Raw genomic sequence first — 19,110 nt, forward strand, 5'->3', positions numbered from 1 at the left:
GATCCCCCACGTGCATGTCTGTGCATGCTTTTCTTAGAGAGATGTTAACCTCAAGTTAGGGGGGTGATATCCCCTGGGGATACACATTTGTGGAGAAAGAGGGAGGATCCCTGAAAGAGAGAATGTGTGTCTACCAACAATTGTTGTAGGACAGGAAATAGGAAAGTTTTCCTCTCTCAGGTACACTCTCTTGGGTCTGGCATGTGAAGTCTAGTCAAGCAAGCTCCCAGCTGCTGGGAAGGGCACCAAGTTGTGAAGGAAGACAGTATAAAAAGATGCGTAGTGAAGAATTAACCTTAACCATAAAGAGGTCTGGCCCTTGGTTCCTGGGAGGTGATCTCTAAGTCCTTGGAATGTCCTGCCCGATAAGAGTATTTTTGTTTACCTGGAGGCCTGGATCATCTCACAACGTGATTTATGGGAGGGGGTTGGGCCACTTGGTATCAGCTCGACCTCCAGATGGGCTGAAGACTAAAGTCAACCACGTGGGCAGTCAAACATACCTCTGTGACCAAGCCCCCATTAAAAACCCTAGACACCAGTGCTGAAGTGAACTTCCCTGGTTGGCAATACTCTGTGTGTATTGTCACACATTGTTGCTAGGAAAAGTCAGCAGTTTCTATGATTCCACTAGTAAAGGACAAGTGGAAGTTTCACACTTTGAACTCTCCTGGACTCTGCACCCTGTGTCTTTTCCCTCACTGATTTTAATCGGTACCTTTTTGCTGTGGTAACCATGGGTATAACAGCTTTTAGTGAGTTCTATCTTTCTAGCAAATTACTGATCCTGTGGGTGGTCTTGAGGACGCCTGAACTTGTACTTGGTATCAGAAGTGAGGGTGGTCTTAAAGATTTCCAGACTTTTTAAAGGGACCCCATGAAGACAGGCAGCGCCTGTGGCCTGAGAGCAGCCTAATCAAGGAACTCTATGTTATTCTTTGCCTAATTCCCTTGGCCATCTCCAGACTGCGGCAAAGTCTTGTTAAGTGTCCACCTTGACCTTAGCTGTGCAATGGCTAGCCTTCCCCAAGGGGTTAGAGAGAGGAGCAACATGGCGTGGATAGTAAATTAAGGAACAAGAGTGGGGCTGTGAGACCAGCCACGCGTGGCAGATGCCCTCTTCTCTGCCCTGGAAGATCAGGGTGCAGATTTAATAAGGGAGCAGGTGGGCTTCCTCATAAAACTGTCTGTCCCAATTCCCGGACAGGCGCTTTCAAATGCTCCAGTTAATCCACTTCATACAATGAGCCAGAACGTGACCCTTATCTCTATTTTACAAATGAACAAATCAGTCTTGAGTGGGTGAATGACACAGGGTCACATCACAGAACCAGGAACTGATCTCAGGGCTTTTATGTCAAGTTCAGGGCTCTTGCAGACAGCATCATGACTTTTCCATCATTTAAAGCACTACACACTTCATTATCCATAACGTGCCTTATTCTGTTCTTTGTAAGAAAAGACTTTTTCGGTGCAACAACATTACAGGGATATTAAATGTGGAATTACTTTTGGATGGGAACAAACCAAGGAGATCCAGAATTTCCGATGAAGAATTTATGTTCCTAATGATCAGTCCCTTGGGTCTCATTGAGACAGAAAGCAGAGAAATTTATATGTGACCATTACAGTGACTGTGTGTTCTGGAATCAGGGCAAACTCCATTAAGTGGAGATGGAATGAGAGAACTTTCCCTCATTAGTGCCGGGTGGTATTTTACTAATATCAATTCATGTACTTCTTTGAGCTAGATTATTAATCTCTCTAAAGTTAAATGATTTCACCAAGAAGTATAATGTGAATCTGGTATAGAAACAGTTTTACTTTAAGTATGCGGAAATATACATCCTATTGATAATGGTGGTGAAGAATGCAGATAAAAGTTAAGAATTTGTACTCGTTCGCTACTTAAACATTTCTGTTTCCATAGTAGAAGGGGATTCCAGAGCCCACGGGGGTTGGTTCCTACAAGTGGCTCAGGTAAACTGACACATACAGTGTTCACAGAAGGATCAGAGGGGAAGAGGCAGAAGACCAACTGTGAGACCCAATTTTACCCCCTTCCTTCTATGAAATCTTGGACAAGAGAGTTAACCTCTCTGTTTATTCCTCTATAAAACAAGATTTGTGGAAAGGCCCACAGAGTAGGGAGTGCCAGATTTAGCAAATGAAAACACAGGAAGTCCAGTTAAATTTGAATTTTAGAGAAACAACAAATAATATTTTCATATACGTATGCCTCGTGCAATATCTGGGATATATTTATACAAAAATTATTTGTTTCTTATCTAAAATTCCAATTTAATGGGACTTCCTGGCACATAAATACATATGAAATGGTTTGCTGCCCATAAGGCACCGCACACGTTAGTTACTGTATCACGCAGCTCCTCCCTGAAAATAAGGGACTGCACTACATGCTCACCGGGGTATCAGAGCAGTTCTTGGTCCGGGAATCCCCAGCCCCTTCACAGGAGGGCCCCAAGATTAAATGTTGTGTTCTCATCATAATACAACACTATTTGTCTTTTCCACTCATTCTCTCTCAAGTGTACGGTGGAGTTTTCCAGGAGCTACACCAAGTGTAAGATCACTACTGATTGAACACAGAAGCAGATATGAAAATCTAGCTGTCCTCCATTAAGCCAGATGTTAAAGAGATGTATAAAAGTGTTAAACAGCGCCACTCTTCTCACTAATTTTTTTTGTTTCATTTTGGAAAATTTTTATTTTTCATAAAAATGCATTTTATGTTATCATGAATTGAGATGTTATTATAAATAAATTAATAAATAGCGCTTTACAATGTTCTCAGATTTTATTTGTAATATGGTCCATATCAGCAGATATAACCATGTCAATAGGGGCTCTGTGGGATCCTCGATTACGTTTAAGGGTGTGTGAAAGGGTCCTGATTCCCAGATGTTTGAGAACCAATAACCTACTATTTTCCCATTGATATCTCTATTCCCCCCCCTAAAAGGGGAAGGGCCTCAGGTGAGGGTGCCCCAGATTAACAGAGAGCCAAGAGAAGCACACACCCTGGAGCCAGGCTGACTGGGTTCAAATCCCAGCTCCGCCATTTAACAGACTTTGAGGACCTACATGAGTTACTTAACCTCTTTATGACTCGGTTTCTCAACTGTGCAAGGGAAACAATGAAGATAATAAGGGTAGCTATAGCAGTACCCGTGTACCCGTGAGAATTAGGTGAGTTAACATACGGAGAGATGGAATGCAAGCTACAGGCAGGCAGAGAGCCTGGTCTCTTTTTTTATTATTTTTTATTTTATTTACTTATTTTTGGCCACACCACGTGGCATGTGGGATCTCAGTTCCTTGATCAGGGATCGAACCCATGCCCCCTTCAGCGGAAGTGCAGAGTCCTAACCACTGGACCACCAAGAAGTCCCAGCCTGGTCTCTTTTTATCAATTCCTGGTTCATAGTAAGAACTCAATAAATGTTGAATCAATAAGGCACTTAGGACAGTAAAAGCCCTCCATACAGGGATTAGGTAGAATCCTATGACTTTTGTTTCTCCATGCATGTTTTCAATAGCTCCTCATAAATCTGTGACCGTTTGAGGGGAAAGAAAGACAGAGATACTTGTGGAGGCGGGGCTGGGGGGCACTTGCCAAGCTCATTGAGGCAGCCGCCGTGCTTCCAGTCTGCAGGCAGCGTGCCCACGTAGTCCATCACAGGGCCCTTCTTCCCAGGAGTCACGTGTTTCAGATTCACAAAGAGCTGATTGTTCTTTGACTGTTAAAAATATAAACAACAAAAGATTTGAAAAGAAAATACAGTACGGCACGGCGCAGTGTTAGCCCCTGGGGAAAGCAAGTCCACAGCGTGTATCAAGGACCGGTCCTTACACGGGGAGGCGCTAAGGGGCTGACGTGACTGCTTCCGACCTGGTGGGACTTACAGCAGCAGGAGTATGTGTCCCTCGGCCCCAGCCCTTCCCTCCACGGCCTCAACTTCACTTCCCGCTGTCACTCTGTGCCAGTTAGACCTGACTTGGGTTTACGTACGTGGGACTTTGAACTAAAAAAACAAATTCTTGGTCTGAGCTTTCCCATCAAACACTGTGTGATCTTGTATGAGTCACTCCTAGCAGTTTTCTTAGCTGTAAGTACAAGGATAAGATGATCTACTTTGCTCCCTCCCTGAACGGGAACGAGAACAAATGGTACGAGAAATATCAAAGTCTTTGGAGAATGTGAAGTGCTATTTAACTATGAAGCACTATAATTAAAATCCAGCTGCATTAATTTAATTGCAACTGAATTAATTTCATTAGCTTGGTTTTCTTCTAAGAGAGGGCTGGAATTAGACAACGGAAATGGGAAATATAATTCAGGCGCAGTTGGAAGGGAGAAACGTCTGGGATTTCAGAGCACTGTGGAAGAGACCTGGGGATGGGCTGGGTGGTACCAGAGGGGGTGAGCTGCGATCTGGGGCCTCCAACCTCTACGGGCATCTGTAAAACAGGGTAATTATTCGATTCATAGGATTATGTGAAGATTAAACAAATTCATATCTGTAAAATGATTAGAAATGTTTGGCACATAGTATTGGGTTGTTTCTATTTGATTTCTGACCCACAAAAATTCACTTTCATGTGGTTCAGGCGAAATAAATTCATATTATTGTTGTTATTACTTAAGTACAGGTGTCCAAGAAAGGGCACTAGAAGACAGGTGGTCACAAAAAACAAGCTTGGCAATTTTACCCAGCCCTGAGCTTGCTATAGGTCTGCTATGAGACGTTATTTTAAAACCTCATGCAATATTAGAGACATTTTTCCAAAGAAGTTCAATGGAAAGAGTGCAGGCTGTAGAGACAGAGAGACTGGCTCACCTTGCAGCTGCCTCACTCACAAGCTATGTTTGGAAGAAATTTACGTTCCCCATTACTTACGGTTTGTTGTCAGTAAACCTGAGATCCTAATACACACCCACAGGATTATTTAGAGGAATAAATGAGATGATAGATGTATGTATGTAGAACGGCCGCTGGCAAACAGTAGCCCGCATACACACTTGTTCCTTCCTCTTCCCCCTGCCAACACACCCTCAGTGGCTTGGACCGTCTCCTCTCACCTTTGCAATTGTCATCCTGTCCCTGTTGTTGACGTGAGGGGATGTGGCACACTGGGCGAGTGTGTGGTAACTGGGATTGGTGAAGTAATGGCTGTTAGCATTTCCACCATTGCCATGAGGAAGAGTTTCTGCCAGAAGAGAGGGAAATGGTTAAGATGGCAGGCTCCCTAAATGCGTGTGGGAAAGAAGGAAGCAAAATAATAAGAACAAACGTTTGGACTGCTTCCACATATCACAAGTAGGACAGAATCCCCACCTGCCCGGCCCACACAGCAAAGCCTCTAGAAGCAGTAGGCATCTGCCTTTCTACCTGCCTCCTGGAAAAGTGTGAGAGTAACAACTGCTCTTTGCTTTGAGGCTTGTACAAGCTGGGAAGGCATCGCTTTGAAGCTACTTCTGCTGTAAATTTTCTCTTTTTTTTAAACACTTGAGTTCTTGACACAATATTCTGTACTAGAAATGCACTACTAAGTAAATCAGCTGCTTTATGGATTTCCCCAGAATCGCTTTATTTATAAACATGGAAACCACCTGAAATCTTTCAGTGATTGCCCCCAAATTAATAAATTTGTGAGGTTTCCAAATTCTTCACTTATGTGGTTACTTTTTCTGAGGATTGAACGTGTCACTTAAACATCTACGTTTATGGGGTCTTGTGACAGGAAGGAAAATTCAAAAGAGTTTTCCTAAAGAACAGCCTTGGTCCTTTTTAATCCCCCCAAACTGTTTCTTACATATTAATAACTTGGTTGCTGTGCAGCTACTGATTCCCGTGGGCCCCAGAACAGGCTGCAAGGCACTTTGGAAGAGCGCAAGGCCAGAGACAGAAGACCTGGTTCTCGTCCCCGATCTGCTCCATGACCTTGATAAAATTATGGCCACCTCCTCCTCTCCTCTCCCTGCCCCCCACATATGACAACAGCTCGGGACTGGCTGCCCAGCAAAGCTCCTTCCAGTTTGAAATTCCCAACATTTAAAGCAACCGTATAATGAGTCCAATTTTAAATCCCTCAGAGAAGACAAGAGCGATGACTTTGCCGCTGTTGACACACAGAACGCATCTCTAACCATGTATCTTCTTCAAACATAAACTTTTCTCAAAGCTAACTGACAGTACAACAGGCAGCACAGCCAAAATCACTCCGTTTCAAAGAAACAGGATGAAGCCTCCCTCTCCGTGGAGTAAAACGCCTCTCAAGAGTCCAGCCTCACCGGAAATGGCATAGTCTGCATTCATGACCCTCACAGCGGGGGTGTAGGTAACCGCGGGCATGCTCGATTCCTTCCCCTTCTGCCTGTGTCTATAGATAACGAACAATGCCAGGAGGAACAGAACAACCAGGACAAGGATGATGATGCCCGCGATGGCCCCGATCTGGTAGGAATCGGCGGGGAGAGCCGTGCTGGTTCTGCTTAAGCTGTTCAGATTTCCAACTATTATAACACCTGCTGGAAAAGGAGAAAAAGAGATGTGAGTAAGGATGACAATGTGTCGGATAAATATTTGATCTCTGTTTACAACAATCTCCCACTGTGCTAATGCCTGGATATTTTCAGTTCATGAAATGTTAATTTGGAAACTTTTGGAAACAGAGCAGGAAGGAAAAACAAACATTCCTCATTTTCAGATGTTGCTGGCTTGTCTGTGCCCAGAAGAAGGCTTCTCTAAAACTCAAAACGACAGACAGGATTTTCTGAACCCAAAGACTCAACAGTAGGGTTTGGGAGCTTCTCATAGATTTCTTAGCTTAGGCCAGCAGTTAATCGGGGGTGATATTTTATCTAATTTTTACTCTTCTTTATTTATTATCCAGCATTAAGCTTATGAATGGGTAACTCAAGCGCCTAACTTAATTTTATGTCTATCCTCAGCATTTCTATGAGGAAAGCAATTTTCCTTCCAATCAAGAATAAGTCGATTATAAATCTAGTCCAAGATCAGGATCTGTCTTGTCCTAATTTCAATGCGCCTTTTACCTCAGAAGATACGTTCTATGCAGTATTTCCTGTGACAGAAAGGTCTGTCCCAATAATACCTGGCAACATCACCCTAAAACCTTACTTATTAAAATCCAGATTTTCGCTTTACATAGTTCTTCCTCAAGTTGCATCAAGTGAAGGCACAAGTAGTGCTGAGAGTCAAGAAACCTGGCATCTAAAAAATTGATCCATACATTCTGAACTTTCACTTAAGCTCCTAGGCTGCAGTTTCATTGCTTGTAAAAGAGGAAATTGGCCTCCATGAAGGTACTTCCAGCTCAAAGACCCTATGACTTTATGATTCTAAACACTGGACCTTCTTATAAGACAGCCTGCCCTGAAAGGCAGAGCACCAAGGCTAATGCAGTGTGATTACAATGTATTTGTAACAATGATGTGATTGTGGAATATAACATCATACTGTTATGCTGGTCAAATACAAGTCATGAGCATGTCAAAGTTATTTTATGAAAGAAAGTTAAACGGGCGTATGCACATAGTTTACCGTTTAAGATGACTCCACTTAAATTACTAAATTAATTTTCTTAAGCCTTTACAGCCCATGTGTTTATGAGAGGAAGCACCATATGTGCTAGGAGCTCTCTAGAGGCCATACTTCAGAACCATCTTTTTCAAGTGCGCCACCCACCCCAGAATTAGAATTGCCCAAGTAGGACTGACTACATATATTGCAAGTTTTCCCAGGTAACTGTGATACATACCCTAGTTAAAAACCATGGGCACAAGTTTCTTAAAAAGCTAAACATGTGCCTACCATATGGCCCAATCCTTCTACTCCTATGAACTTACCCAAGAGAAATGAAAGCCTATGTACTCAAAGACTTGACACACTACTGCTCACAATAGCTTTATGGGTAGTAGCTAAAAACTGGAAACAATCCAAATGTCCATCAACAGGTGAATGAATGGGTAAACAAATTATGGTATATCCACACAATAGAACACTACTCAGCAATAAAAAGAACTGAAGTAATGATACACACAGCAACATGGTTCATTTGCAAAATAATTACGCTGAGTAAACAAAATCAGACCAAACAAGAATACAATTCCATGTATATGAAATTCCAAGAAATGCAAACTAATCTATAGTGACAAAAAGTAGATCAGTGATTGCCTGGGACCTAGGGGATAGTGGTGGTAGGGAGGGGCATAAGGAAACTTTGGGGGCTGATGGATATATTCATTATTTTTATTGTGGTGATGGTTTCATGGGTATATACATACATCAGATTTTTATCAAGCCGTATACTTTGTGTTGTATATATACATGTGTATGTGTGTGTGTGTATATATATATACAGTATAATTATATAAATGTATGTTGCTTTTTACAGGTTAATTATATCTCAATGAAGCTGAAAGACTGTAGGCACAGTAGAAAATTCATGAGCTTTGGAATCAGACAAACCTGGCATCAAAACCCTAACATATTCTAGATGTGTGTAAACTCGGGCAACTCACCCAACTTCTTTGAGCTTTAGTGTCCTCCTCTGAGTGAGTGCCCTTTACCAGCATCCTTACCTTGATCACATCGTGCCCCCTTCCACCCTGGGCTGCAGTAACAGGTCCCGGTGATGTGGTCGCAGGTGGAGTTGTTCAGACAGTCACATATCTGGCGACAGCCATAGCCGTATGTTCCTGCAGGGCACTCTGAGAGGGAGGAGATGAGAGGCCAATGCAGCTCTTCGGCCTTGAGAACCTGGGGCAAGGGTCTTACTGTATGATCTGCTGTGCCTGGAGGCCAGCCCTTTCAGGGGATCCCTGTTGTGGGAGTCTGGTACCACCCAGGGTGTCCCAGAGCTGGCTGCCATTCCCTGAGCCATGTGGGGACTCACAGGCCAGGCAGTACAGGGCCGGAGACGGAGCCCCTCATCGCATCTCTGGGCACTTTCAGATTCTGTGTACCCACCTCCCTGATGGAGGTTTGTAGAGAGTCTGTGGAATCCTAATGGAACCAGTGAAGATCATCACTCAGGCAATCTGAGATGACTCCACCAGACAAAACTGTGGGATGAAAGGGGACTACACTGCAAAGTATAAACTAGAGATGCTTCCTCGGGAATAGGTATATTTTACTCTAGGTTTTAGGATACTCCTCCTGACTTGGATTATCTGGGAGCACGGGAAGAGGGAGGGGCAAGCTTTGTTAATTTTCTAGGTAAGACCTTCATTTACTACAGAAAGGCTCAGAATTTGGATTTGTAGGTTGAAGCCGGAGAGACTATAATGGTGAGATTTTTACGATGCAGTCGTATAGGAGTTGGGCATGAATTTCAAAGAATAAACTAGGCATGTTAAATGTAAACATCATCGTGACAAAATACTGATGTTTTTTTGTAAAGTGAGCAGCAGGGGGCAATGTACTATTATTATTAGAGTTGTCTGTCAGACACAGGGTTTCTGTTTATACAAGAGCATTAGGAGAAGTCTCCAAAAATAGGGACATTTTAATTTGATGTTCAGGGTAATCACGGAAGCACTTAAGATGCTTTTATTTAGTGAGACCATAACCAGTCTGGCATTCAAGTGAAAGCCAGTTTAGAGCCTATTCTGGTTTCCAGGCATATATGTACATGTATATATGTTCAAACATTTATACACATACACATACTATTTATATACATAAAGGAGTGTGCAGGCAACTGTGGGACTCAGTGTCTGTTCCATGATTAAATGAACTAGCAGTGCAAAACTAAAGTGGGGCCATCTCTGTCCAGGCTGATTCCTGGATATCACTTGTTATTTACTAGATGGGAGGATATGCAAATATATTCTAGAGTTTAGCACATAAGATTGAGACAACCTGGCTGTCCAGTGGTGCTGTGAGGTTCTGGGGCTTGGGGGGGTGGGGGTGGAGGGAGAGTGGTGCTTTGTTGTCAAAGTCTTGCTATGTTGATCAACCTTTCCAGGCCACATTGCTCCTACAGCTACATAATCTTTGTTGCATTCTTCTCGAGCACAGCCTCTGTAAGCAGTAAACGTCCTGCACCTTTCCTGTCATTTATGATAAAAGAGTGAGCCTCATACAACTCTTAAGACCTGATTTATTCATCTTGAACACTGAATGAAAGTCACAGAGGAAAGGAACAATAAACTACTTTGAAATACTCAGTCTAAGGCTAATGTTCTTACAGCCCTATAAGCAGATGCATAGCTGGTGGGGTAGAAATGGAAACATAAGGATGGGGAATTCCAACAGAGTATACTCTTCCTCAGTGGGCTTTTTACAACACAAAAAATCGAAGGCAATATATTGTCTGGAAGGTTGTTAAGACTAAGATGAGGAGTACTTAGTGGAAACAGTATAAAAGCACTATTAAGAGAAGGTTGTCAAAAGCGTGGCCATGTTTGCACAGACCCACCCCCCTCCCCCACAGTGGGGCTGGCCCTGGGCTCCCAGCCCCTCTGCCTCCCGAGCACCCTGCCTGGCCCCACCGAATGCACATCCCTCCATTGTGAGACCCCAGCTCTGCCTTTGCCTTGAGGAGAGCCTGACTGGCTCTTTTAAAGCTCTGAGCAGCCACATTCCAAAAATAAGAAGAAGAAGAGAGAGCCAGGATGAACAGATGGAAAACTTGAATTCTGTCTTCATCCTTGTGGCCACACCCCACCCCCACCCAGAGGGCTGATCAGTTCCTCAGAAGAAGAATTTTGAGGACAAAGACAGCCAACAAGAATCCCAAGGTGGCTGGGTCTCTGGGAGGGGAAGTCAACCATGCTGCTAAGTGAGCAGCCATCAGCTGAAACAGCCTCAAAGCTGTGGGTCCTGCCTTCACATTGTCAGGCGTGTAGGAACCCTGACTCTAGGGGAAACAACAGCACCTAGCGATGCCATGCTCTCACACTCACTCTGCTCACAGTGCTTCCCCATGAACCCGGTGCGGCAGGTACACTGCCCGGAGATGTGGTCGCAGTCAGCTCCGTTTTGACACTGGCATATCAACACACAGTCCTTTCCATAGAAGCCCAGGGGACATCCTGTGAGAGAAGGAAGGACAGTCAAGAGCCCGCTGAGGAGAAACCCAGCTCCGCCACCAACATGTTTATGTTTGAACCTGAAAGACGCTGAGCCAGTAGAAAGAGAATAAAGATAACAGTGCACATGGCAGTTTCGCACGACGGCTTCTTTGAAGTCCCAAGATGGAGCTCTTGGGAGGAAGCTGTACTTCACGAGCAGGAGGCAGAACGGTTCCATGCCTGGGGCAATTTAACCATCGCTGGTATCCCTGGAGGCAAGCTGGTATCTTCCAACAAAGCATCCCATCGACCCCATGGAAGTCAGGGGACATTTCCTTTCATTTTTTTTCTCTCAGCTACTAGAATCCTGGACTCAAATTCCTGGTACCGAAATGGGTACTTCATTAAAATTACCTCCATGCTTTTACTTATAATACAGAATGTCTTCAAGTCTGCTACTAGCTCTGTCTTCCATATCTGTTACTAACTTAAATAATAGTATCTTCTTCACCAAAGATGTGTGGTAGAATTCTGAACTTAAAAAACCCCTGCACTTCACAGGTGCATTGTTAAAAAAGCAGTAAGCCTTCTTACTGCTGCACAATTTTCAAGACCCAGACTACCTGGGCCTTTGGGCTGAGGACACGCACAAGCCCTATTGGGTTTCCTGGGCCAGCAGCTGCCCTGCAAGAGTGTTTCAGGGCTCTCAGCCATCATGAAAGCCTCAATGCAGGCTGCTTCAACGGCTGTTTCCAAGCATCACATGTGTTTTCTATCTTCCCTTTTTCTTATAGAAGTTTTAATGGAAGCTCAACTTTCAAGAAACAGAGGCAGAGCATTGATGCCAGCATGCAATGACATCATTGCCACTTATTTATTTAGCACCTACTCTGTGCCAGATTCTTTCCCTGCATCCTTTCATTGAATCTTTTCAATAACTCAGAAACACAGGGATAGATACTCTCTCCCTATAGATGGGAACTGAGTCCAAGTCACATAGCCAGCAAATGTCAGGATGGCAGGGCCACGATACAAACACAAGGAGGTCTGGCTCCAGACCCCATGTTCTGCCCACTATGTTTTGCTACTTTTACTTTAAAAGGTCCTCTGACTTAAGCAGGTCCTAATTTTAGAATTATACACAATAACTTTCTCTTTTCTCTGAAGAGCTGAAAAACTTTCTTATTATATACAATCTTGGCAGAATATGCCTCAGGCAACCTCCCTCCTTGCCAATTCTTCCCTTCAAATCATGGCTCAAGGTCTGCACCCCCTTCTAGAAACTTCCAAAAGACTTGTTCAGCCTATTCTCTAATTGTGTTCTCTAATTAGTATTAAATAAGAGTTTCTGATCTATCGTTCTTCCTCAGCTCATTTCTGTGATTTAAAATTGTATATTATTATTACTGATCACCATAATACATGCTCTCCTGTCTTGCCTCCTTTATTCCATTGAAGACAAGAGGGCAGAGATCAGTCTTTTTATCCCAAAGTGCTGAGATGTGGAGTACGTTGCACATTATAACCTATGATGCTAAAAAGCTCACAGAAGAGATGGTGAAGACATTATATGACATAAAATGGAAAAAAAGAACTAGTGGTTCTTAAAGCACGATTCCAGACTGACATCACCCTCTGGAAAGTTGTTAGCAATGTGAATTCTCAGGTCCCACCCCAGTCCTACTGGATCAGACACTCTGGGAGCAGGGCCAGCAGTTGTTTATCCAGCCAGCTGGGTGATTCTGGAGCTCACTAAAATTAGAGAGCCACTGAACTGGTCTTCTCCAAGAGCGCACATTAGGTCAGGCAGTGAGGCTTGCTGTCCTCACGCCCACTTATTCTAACCTTTGTGCTGCTAGAATAAATGACCGGGAATATGAGCCATATAAATAGGGCCTGGTGAAAGGAAAGCAGAGAAAAGCTGCACACCGTCACTCAGAGCATCACTCCACCTCAGTGTCCTGATGTGACACAGAGACAGCAAACCTGGAACACTGGGTGATGAAACCCTCCCACGCCAGGAACATTAGGGAGCTCTACTCATGCATGGGCGGGGGGGGGCTGTGTCCCCTGGGTGGGGCCCCCCCGCCTTGGTGAGCCTCAGAAGGCGTGCCACTTACTCTGAGTGCAGTAGAGCCCCGTCCAGCCCGGAGTGCATTTGCACTCCCCGTCGTAGGCGCTGCAGAAGGCCCCGTTGTGGCAGCTGCACGTGTGGATGCAGTTCGGGCCCCAGTGCGCAGGTGGACAGGCTGAAAGCACAGCACGCACGGAGAGCTCTGTGAGAGGCCCGAGCCCAGCACCCTGCAGAGGGGATCCCGCCCGCCTCATGCAGCGCCTCGCATGTGACAGGTCAGCAGTGAGCACCAGGACTGAGAAAGACCGTGCTCCACAGGCGGCTCGACCCCAGGGGGTAATGCCGACAGCAACAGCAGCCACCGTTAGGGACATGGTGCTCGTCCACAGGCTGCAGAGCAAGACGGGCAGAGCGAACGCCGCTCCAAGTTTACATTTTCCGTTGTTTAACAAGTGCACATGGAGCACCTAGATATGCCCAGAACTGTTCTAAGCCCAGGGGAGAGAGCAGAGGACAAGACAAGGTCCAGACCACCCTCTGAGATCTTGTATTTTAGTAGCAGAGGCAAGCAAACCAACCAACCAACCACCCAGCCCGTAAGGACTATAAGAAAAAATGAAATAGGGAAAGGGGGACAAGCGTGATGGGAGCTCCTCCTTTACAGAAGGCCTCTCTGAGGACAGAACACTCGAGCAGAGATCATGTGGGCAAAATGGCGTGACTCGAGAGAAGTTTAAGAACCCAAGGTCATATAATGCCTGTCTGTGATCTCTAAACCTGCACTTGTCACTCTATTCTAGAGTTGTTCCCAGAGGCTTGTTTTAAACATGAAGGTTCCCATTTGTATGTAAGAATTGGTTGACTGTAAAAACTCTTAATTGGAAGAAGCAGAAAATAATCAAACTAAATCATTAGGGGTCATCGCCCATTGAAGAGCAGTCAGAACCTCAAATAAAGTATCTGTGAAATAACGTAAAATTATGGGGTAAAGTGATTTGATTGACCAAAGTAGTTTTTATTCATACTAATGCTTCAAGAACAAAACTACTTAAAAGAAGGAACACTCACAATTTCTATATGGTTATCCAGTAGGGAATACGGCCCAAAAAAGATGATAAATAAATCTGAAGTAATTTTAAAAATGAAAAAAACTTCTCCCGTAATTGTGTGTACCATTTTTGCCCAAGAGCAAGGGAAAAATAACAGCTGACACTTGAAGTCTGGAATGAATTTTGAATGGATTTTCTGAGTACAAGACCCTCATTTCACAAATGAAGAATCATTTTAGTGAATAAGCAAAGTGCTACCTACTTAGGTTCTTTCCAAGACATGAGCTGGATTTAAATACAGGATCATTGCACAGAACTCTTAATGAGGGGCAAAAAGCCACTTAAAAATTAAAATAACATATCTTATAATTATTCATATATTCTTTCTTGATTATTTAACACTCATACTTCAATCCTAAAGAATTTGAAAACAAATGTGAATAAATGATTGATCAGTTGTTTCCAAATCAGACTTACGTTGAGAGCAGTCACTGCCAATCCACCCTGGGTAACACTGACAAGATCTGTCAATGGGGTTACAGGTTCCATTGTTGGTACAGGTACAAATTCCTGCACAGTTTTTCCCAAATCTGCCACTGGGACACACTGTGAATAAATGATAGATCAGAAACTCACAATCACAGCTCATCTCACAGAACCCTAGGCTCTTATGATACAAAATGACTTTAAAGGTCATCGACCCAGCTGTCCGTTTGGTAGCTGCCTGCACTCAAGGGCATCCCTCATCCTGAATGGGCTCATTTTTACAAACATTGGAAGCCAAAGACCCTCTTTAAGGCATCACAAAAAAAGAGACATCACCGCATTTCTAGAAATCTTCCCGGCTTCTCGCTCAGGGAGTCAAAATCCTTCCTCATATTGATTTTTCATGGAAGGCTGTTTCCAATTAAAACTGAAGAGTAGCACAAATCAGAAAATAAAGAGATTGTGCTGGACTGGCAAGCCAGCTTTTCCAAAGCTCAAAGTCATATTTACAGAAGCTGCAGACACAGCATACCAGAAGGCACTGCTAGCTGCCAGCTGAAGATGTGTCCTTTGGGAAACCTGAGGACAGACTGCATGGGGTGTGCTCACCACCACATATTTCTCCCAAAGCCTGTGCACCCTACCTTCATTGCAGAGGGCACCTGTGAAGCCAGGCAAGCAGTCACACAGGCCTGTGATGTGGTGGCAGGGCCCGCTGCTGTGCACACATTGCGGGCACGTCTGGCTGCAGCGATGCCCATAAAAACCAGGCGAGCAGACTGAAAACAGAAAGGAAATAGTTATCTTCCCTGAGATGTGTTTCTCTCATATTCCACATAGGGATCGAGCTCAAGTTTGGGATAACAAAAAAATTCTTTTTAATGATACCGAGAATTTTCCAAGTATAAAACAATGACAAAAGGAACAAGGGCACTCCTTATTAACGAAAAGAAGCCAGTAAACTCTGAATTGCTTGAGGGCAGGCAAATGTCTTAGTTCTCTTTATTTTCCCATTTACGGCCCCAATTAGCTCGAAGCTTGGCATAGAGCAGGGGCTTGAAGAATTTTTGTTGAGCAAATAAATGAAAGAAATAAAATTCTAAATACTAAAAGCCCCAAATGAATACTCTCGAGCCACACGTTAATCCTTTACTCTTCAAAAGTCATTACTGGCAATAAATAGATCTATAGTCAGCATTAAAAGATTGTTCCTCCTCAAAATGGTCCAGGTTAGTGATTGTGATTGAAAAGTGAAAAAGCAAGATGCTTCATAATTAGGTTCTTCCCAAGACATTATTTGGAATTAAGTATAGTATAACAGCATAGAACTCCTAATGCAAAAAATAATTTAAAAAATAGAATAATGTACCTTATAATTAGTCATATATTCCTTTCTTGATTACATTTACTAAAAGATTTAGGGGAAGCTTGTGGATCACTCCCTAACTCAAAAATTCTATTGACCGCTGTCATCGGTCCCCATTTTAAACTCTGCCATCATATTTCCCCCGCAGCACTGGCTTTCAGACTACTAGCAGGATGTATGATTTGCCGCAAGGTTTGGCTGATGTTGACTTCTGGTAATTGAAGTAGGGCCAATGCCAAAATGGCTGAGTAAAATATTTACAGGTCAATGGATTTCTGGAACACCATTTGCAAGATTTAAGGCAGGATCAAGAAAGTGATGATGACGCCAATGAGGCAGTGAAATTATTACTGAGGAGAAACAGCTAAAGCCCCATCTGTTAGGTTAGTCCTGAAGGTTGGAAAGAATGATGCCTTTGGGGAAGGGCTATCAAGTGAGGACAGCTCTGCAAAGGACAGGGTGACCTACGCCACTCCCCTCTGCCCTCGACTGCAGCAGAGCATCTCTGTGAATTGAGGGGTGGGACAGAGATAATAACTCTGTACACGGTGATCTGAGAAGGAAGATAGAAACTGCCACCTCATGAGACACTTACTTCTCTGACAAGTGGTGCCTCGGAACCCCGGTGCACACTCACAGATGCCGTCGTCGGGGGAACACGAAGCCCCGTTCTTACAGTAGCAGGGCAGGGAGCAGTTGGGGCCCCAGCGTCCCTCAGCACACACGCTGTCACAGTGGACACCTGAAACAAGGCACATGGGCGAGGCTGAGTGAGAGGCCGTGGGGGCGGGCACCTGGGATGCTAAGTCAGAGACCAGGACCAAGGCCACCGTATCAAATCTGAGTTATCACCGGCAGCAGTGAGCAGGGATGATATGAGGCTTAAAATCCACTTATACCCATCAGCACATCATCATATATTGGATCATACATCACATCATCATAACATTAAAATAATCCCAGAACTATTTTCTATGGCGTCATAAAGGAGACGGAATAAAACATCTTTGTTATACTGATTTTTCTTCTTTAGGAGGAGAAAGCAGAGGAGAAGCCCAAGGGCTCTGTCTATTGAAGGCAAAATTTGTCAAAAATACTATATCATTTAGCCCTCAGCAACTTCCTTTCTTCCCTATTTTTTGTTTTTACAGAGAAATAGACAAAAGTATAAAAAGTTAAGGTGAAGCCAAAGGTGGTTACATTGTTTTACATAAAGAAAATCTTCCCTTGGAGCAAACAAATAAACACAATCTTAAAATATTTTGAAAATACACCGTGCAAGACAGAAAGGTAGACTAATCTGTACCACCAAATTTCTCTTTAAACATTTAATCTACAATTGGTCAGACAGGAAGAATATCACAGATGATGTTACCCATAGCTGTTGTCTAAGCTATTGATTATTATGAACCCATATGCAGGTGTTTAACTCTCAGTCTGGAAATAGAGAAACTTCAGAGTCAGTGACAAGTGAACAAATGCCTAAAGGAAGCAAAGAAAATCCAAAGCTGCAAAAAATAAAAATAAAACTGGGTTTTATTTGAGATAAATGGACGTTTCCTTTGTAAATTCGTATTGGAAATACCACAGGGGCCTCTTTCTTGTAAGTCAGAATACTTCACAACTCAAAGAAATGGTCTCTGCATTGAGAGGCAATAAGAATGAGTTATAATTAGGAGTGAACCGGTGACTGCTGGCCTCAGACCAAGTGAAAACACAGGAAGAACAAGCCCGCTCCTACTCTGATGATTCCAGAACACAAACTCCGCCTGCCTCAAGGGGGTTGACACAGCCCTGTTTTGTGCTACAGTTTTTGCTACTAAATTGATTAGGAGAAAAGTTACCGTGGCCCAAACCTTAACACAGAAGCAGCCCCAAACCATAACGTGAATGTTGCTAATTGGCGGGCAGTCATTTCTGCTGAAATAACCCCACGTTTAACTATTCCTGTTTTTCTCCATCTGAAAGTCTTCTGCATGGTAAAGGCTATTAAGTAGGCATGAAAAAGCACAGACCTCATTGTGTCTTGCTTGAACTGACAACAGACTGTTATTTTAGCTTGGACTGCTGGCTGAAGAAAGGCGAGCAGGCCGGGTAGAAGCCAACTGGGGTTTAAGTGTTCCCCATAGAATAAAATGTGAAATTTTGGCCCACTATGATATTCTTTCTCTTGAGTTCACAAATATTTGATCTTTCTTTCAAATCTCTTGAAAAACTGAGATGGAATTGCAAGCACGATACTCTCCAAGTGTGCTAAAACTGCTCGGAGTCTTATCTGGTGTTTTGACTCATAGCTCTACCAGGCAGAGGCATCAAATGGATTGAGGAGTAAAACCACTTTGAAAGATGCTACAAATCTGAAGTCTGTTTTGTAAATTTGAAAGAAGTACCCATAAAGGTAATCTGCTTCGGGCTTCATTCTCTATTCAAGTTCAGGTCCCAGACCTCTGATTGTGAGCCAGGACTCCTATTTAACAGCAGCTAAAATGGGACACCTGCTTCATAAAGATCCAGATGACCCTGGCCATTTTGGTCTGGAGCTACCCAGGCAAACCCCAGCTAAGAATTTTGGAGTCATACAGAGTGAAGTAAGTCAGAAAGAGAAAGACAAATATTGTATGCTAACTCACATATACGGAATCTAAAAATGGTACTGATGAACTCAGTGACAAGAATAAGGACGCAGATGCAGAGAATGGACTGGAGAACTCGAGGTTTGGGGGGGCGGGGGGTGAAGGGGAAGCTGAGATGAAGCGAGAGAGTAGTACAGACATATATATCCTACCAACTGTAAAATAGATAGCCAGTGGGAAGTTGTTATATAACAAAGGGTGTTCAACTCGAGGATGGAAGATTCCTTAGAGGACTGGGAGGGGGAGGATGGGGGGGACTCGAGGGAGGGTGGGGGGGGAGTCGAGGGAGGGAGGGAATACGGGGATATGTGTATAAAAGCAGATGATTGAACTTGGTGTACCCCCCCAAAAAATAATAAATAAATTAAAAAAAAAAAAAGAATTTTGGAGAAGTGGAAGCTGAGTAATTATCTGGTAAATCTGAAAATCATCCTGAA

General features: G+C 43.6%; 1 protein-coding gene across 1 annotated transcript in view; it reads right to left on the bottom strand.

Moving 5' to 3' along the window:
* Positions 1–19,110, bottom strand: part of MEGF10 (multiple EGF like domains 10) — a 269,700-nt gene that overhangs the window by 6,268 nt on the left and 244,322 nt on the right. The window contains exons 16-24 of the mRNA XM_057736130.1: positions 16,636–16,782; positions 15,319–15,453; positions 14,666–14,794; positions 13,186–13,314; positions 10,958–11,086; positions 8,630–8,758; positions 6,317–6,553; positions 5,105–5,232; positions 3,638–3,761 (exon numbers count right to left, since the gene is read on the bottom strand). Coding sequence (XP_057592113.1) covers positions 3,638–3,761; positions 5,105–5,232; positions 6,317–6,553; positions 8,630–8,758; positions 10,958–11,086; positions 13,186–13,314; positions 14,666–14,794; positions 15,319–15,453; positions 16,636–16,782 — 1,287 coding nt within the window. The remainder of the gene's footprint in view (positions 1–3,637; positions 3,762–5,104; positions 5,233–6,316; positions 6,554–8,629; positions 8,759–10,957; positions 11,087–13,185; positions 13,315–14,665; positions 14,795–15,318; positions 15,454–16,635; positions 16,783–19,110) is intronic.

This window comes from Hippopotamus amphibius, chromosome 1 (genome assembly GCF_030028045.1).
Source record: "Hippopotamus amphibius kiboko isolate mHipAmp2 chromosome 1, mHipAmp2.hap2, whole genome shotgun sequence".
Lineage (NCBI taxonomy): Eukaryota > Metazoa > Chordata > Mammalia > Artiodactyla > Hippopotamidae > Hippopotamus > Hippopotamus amphibius.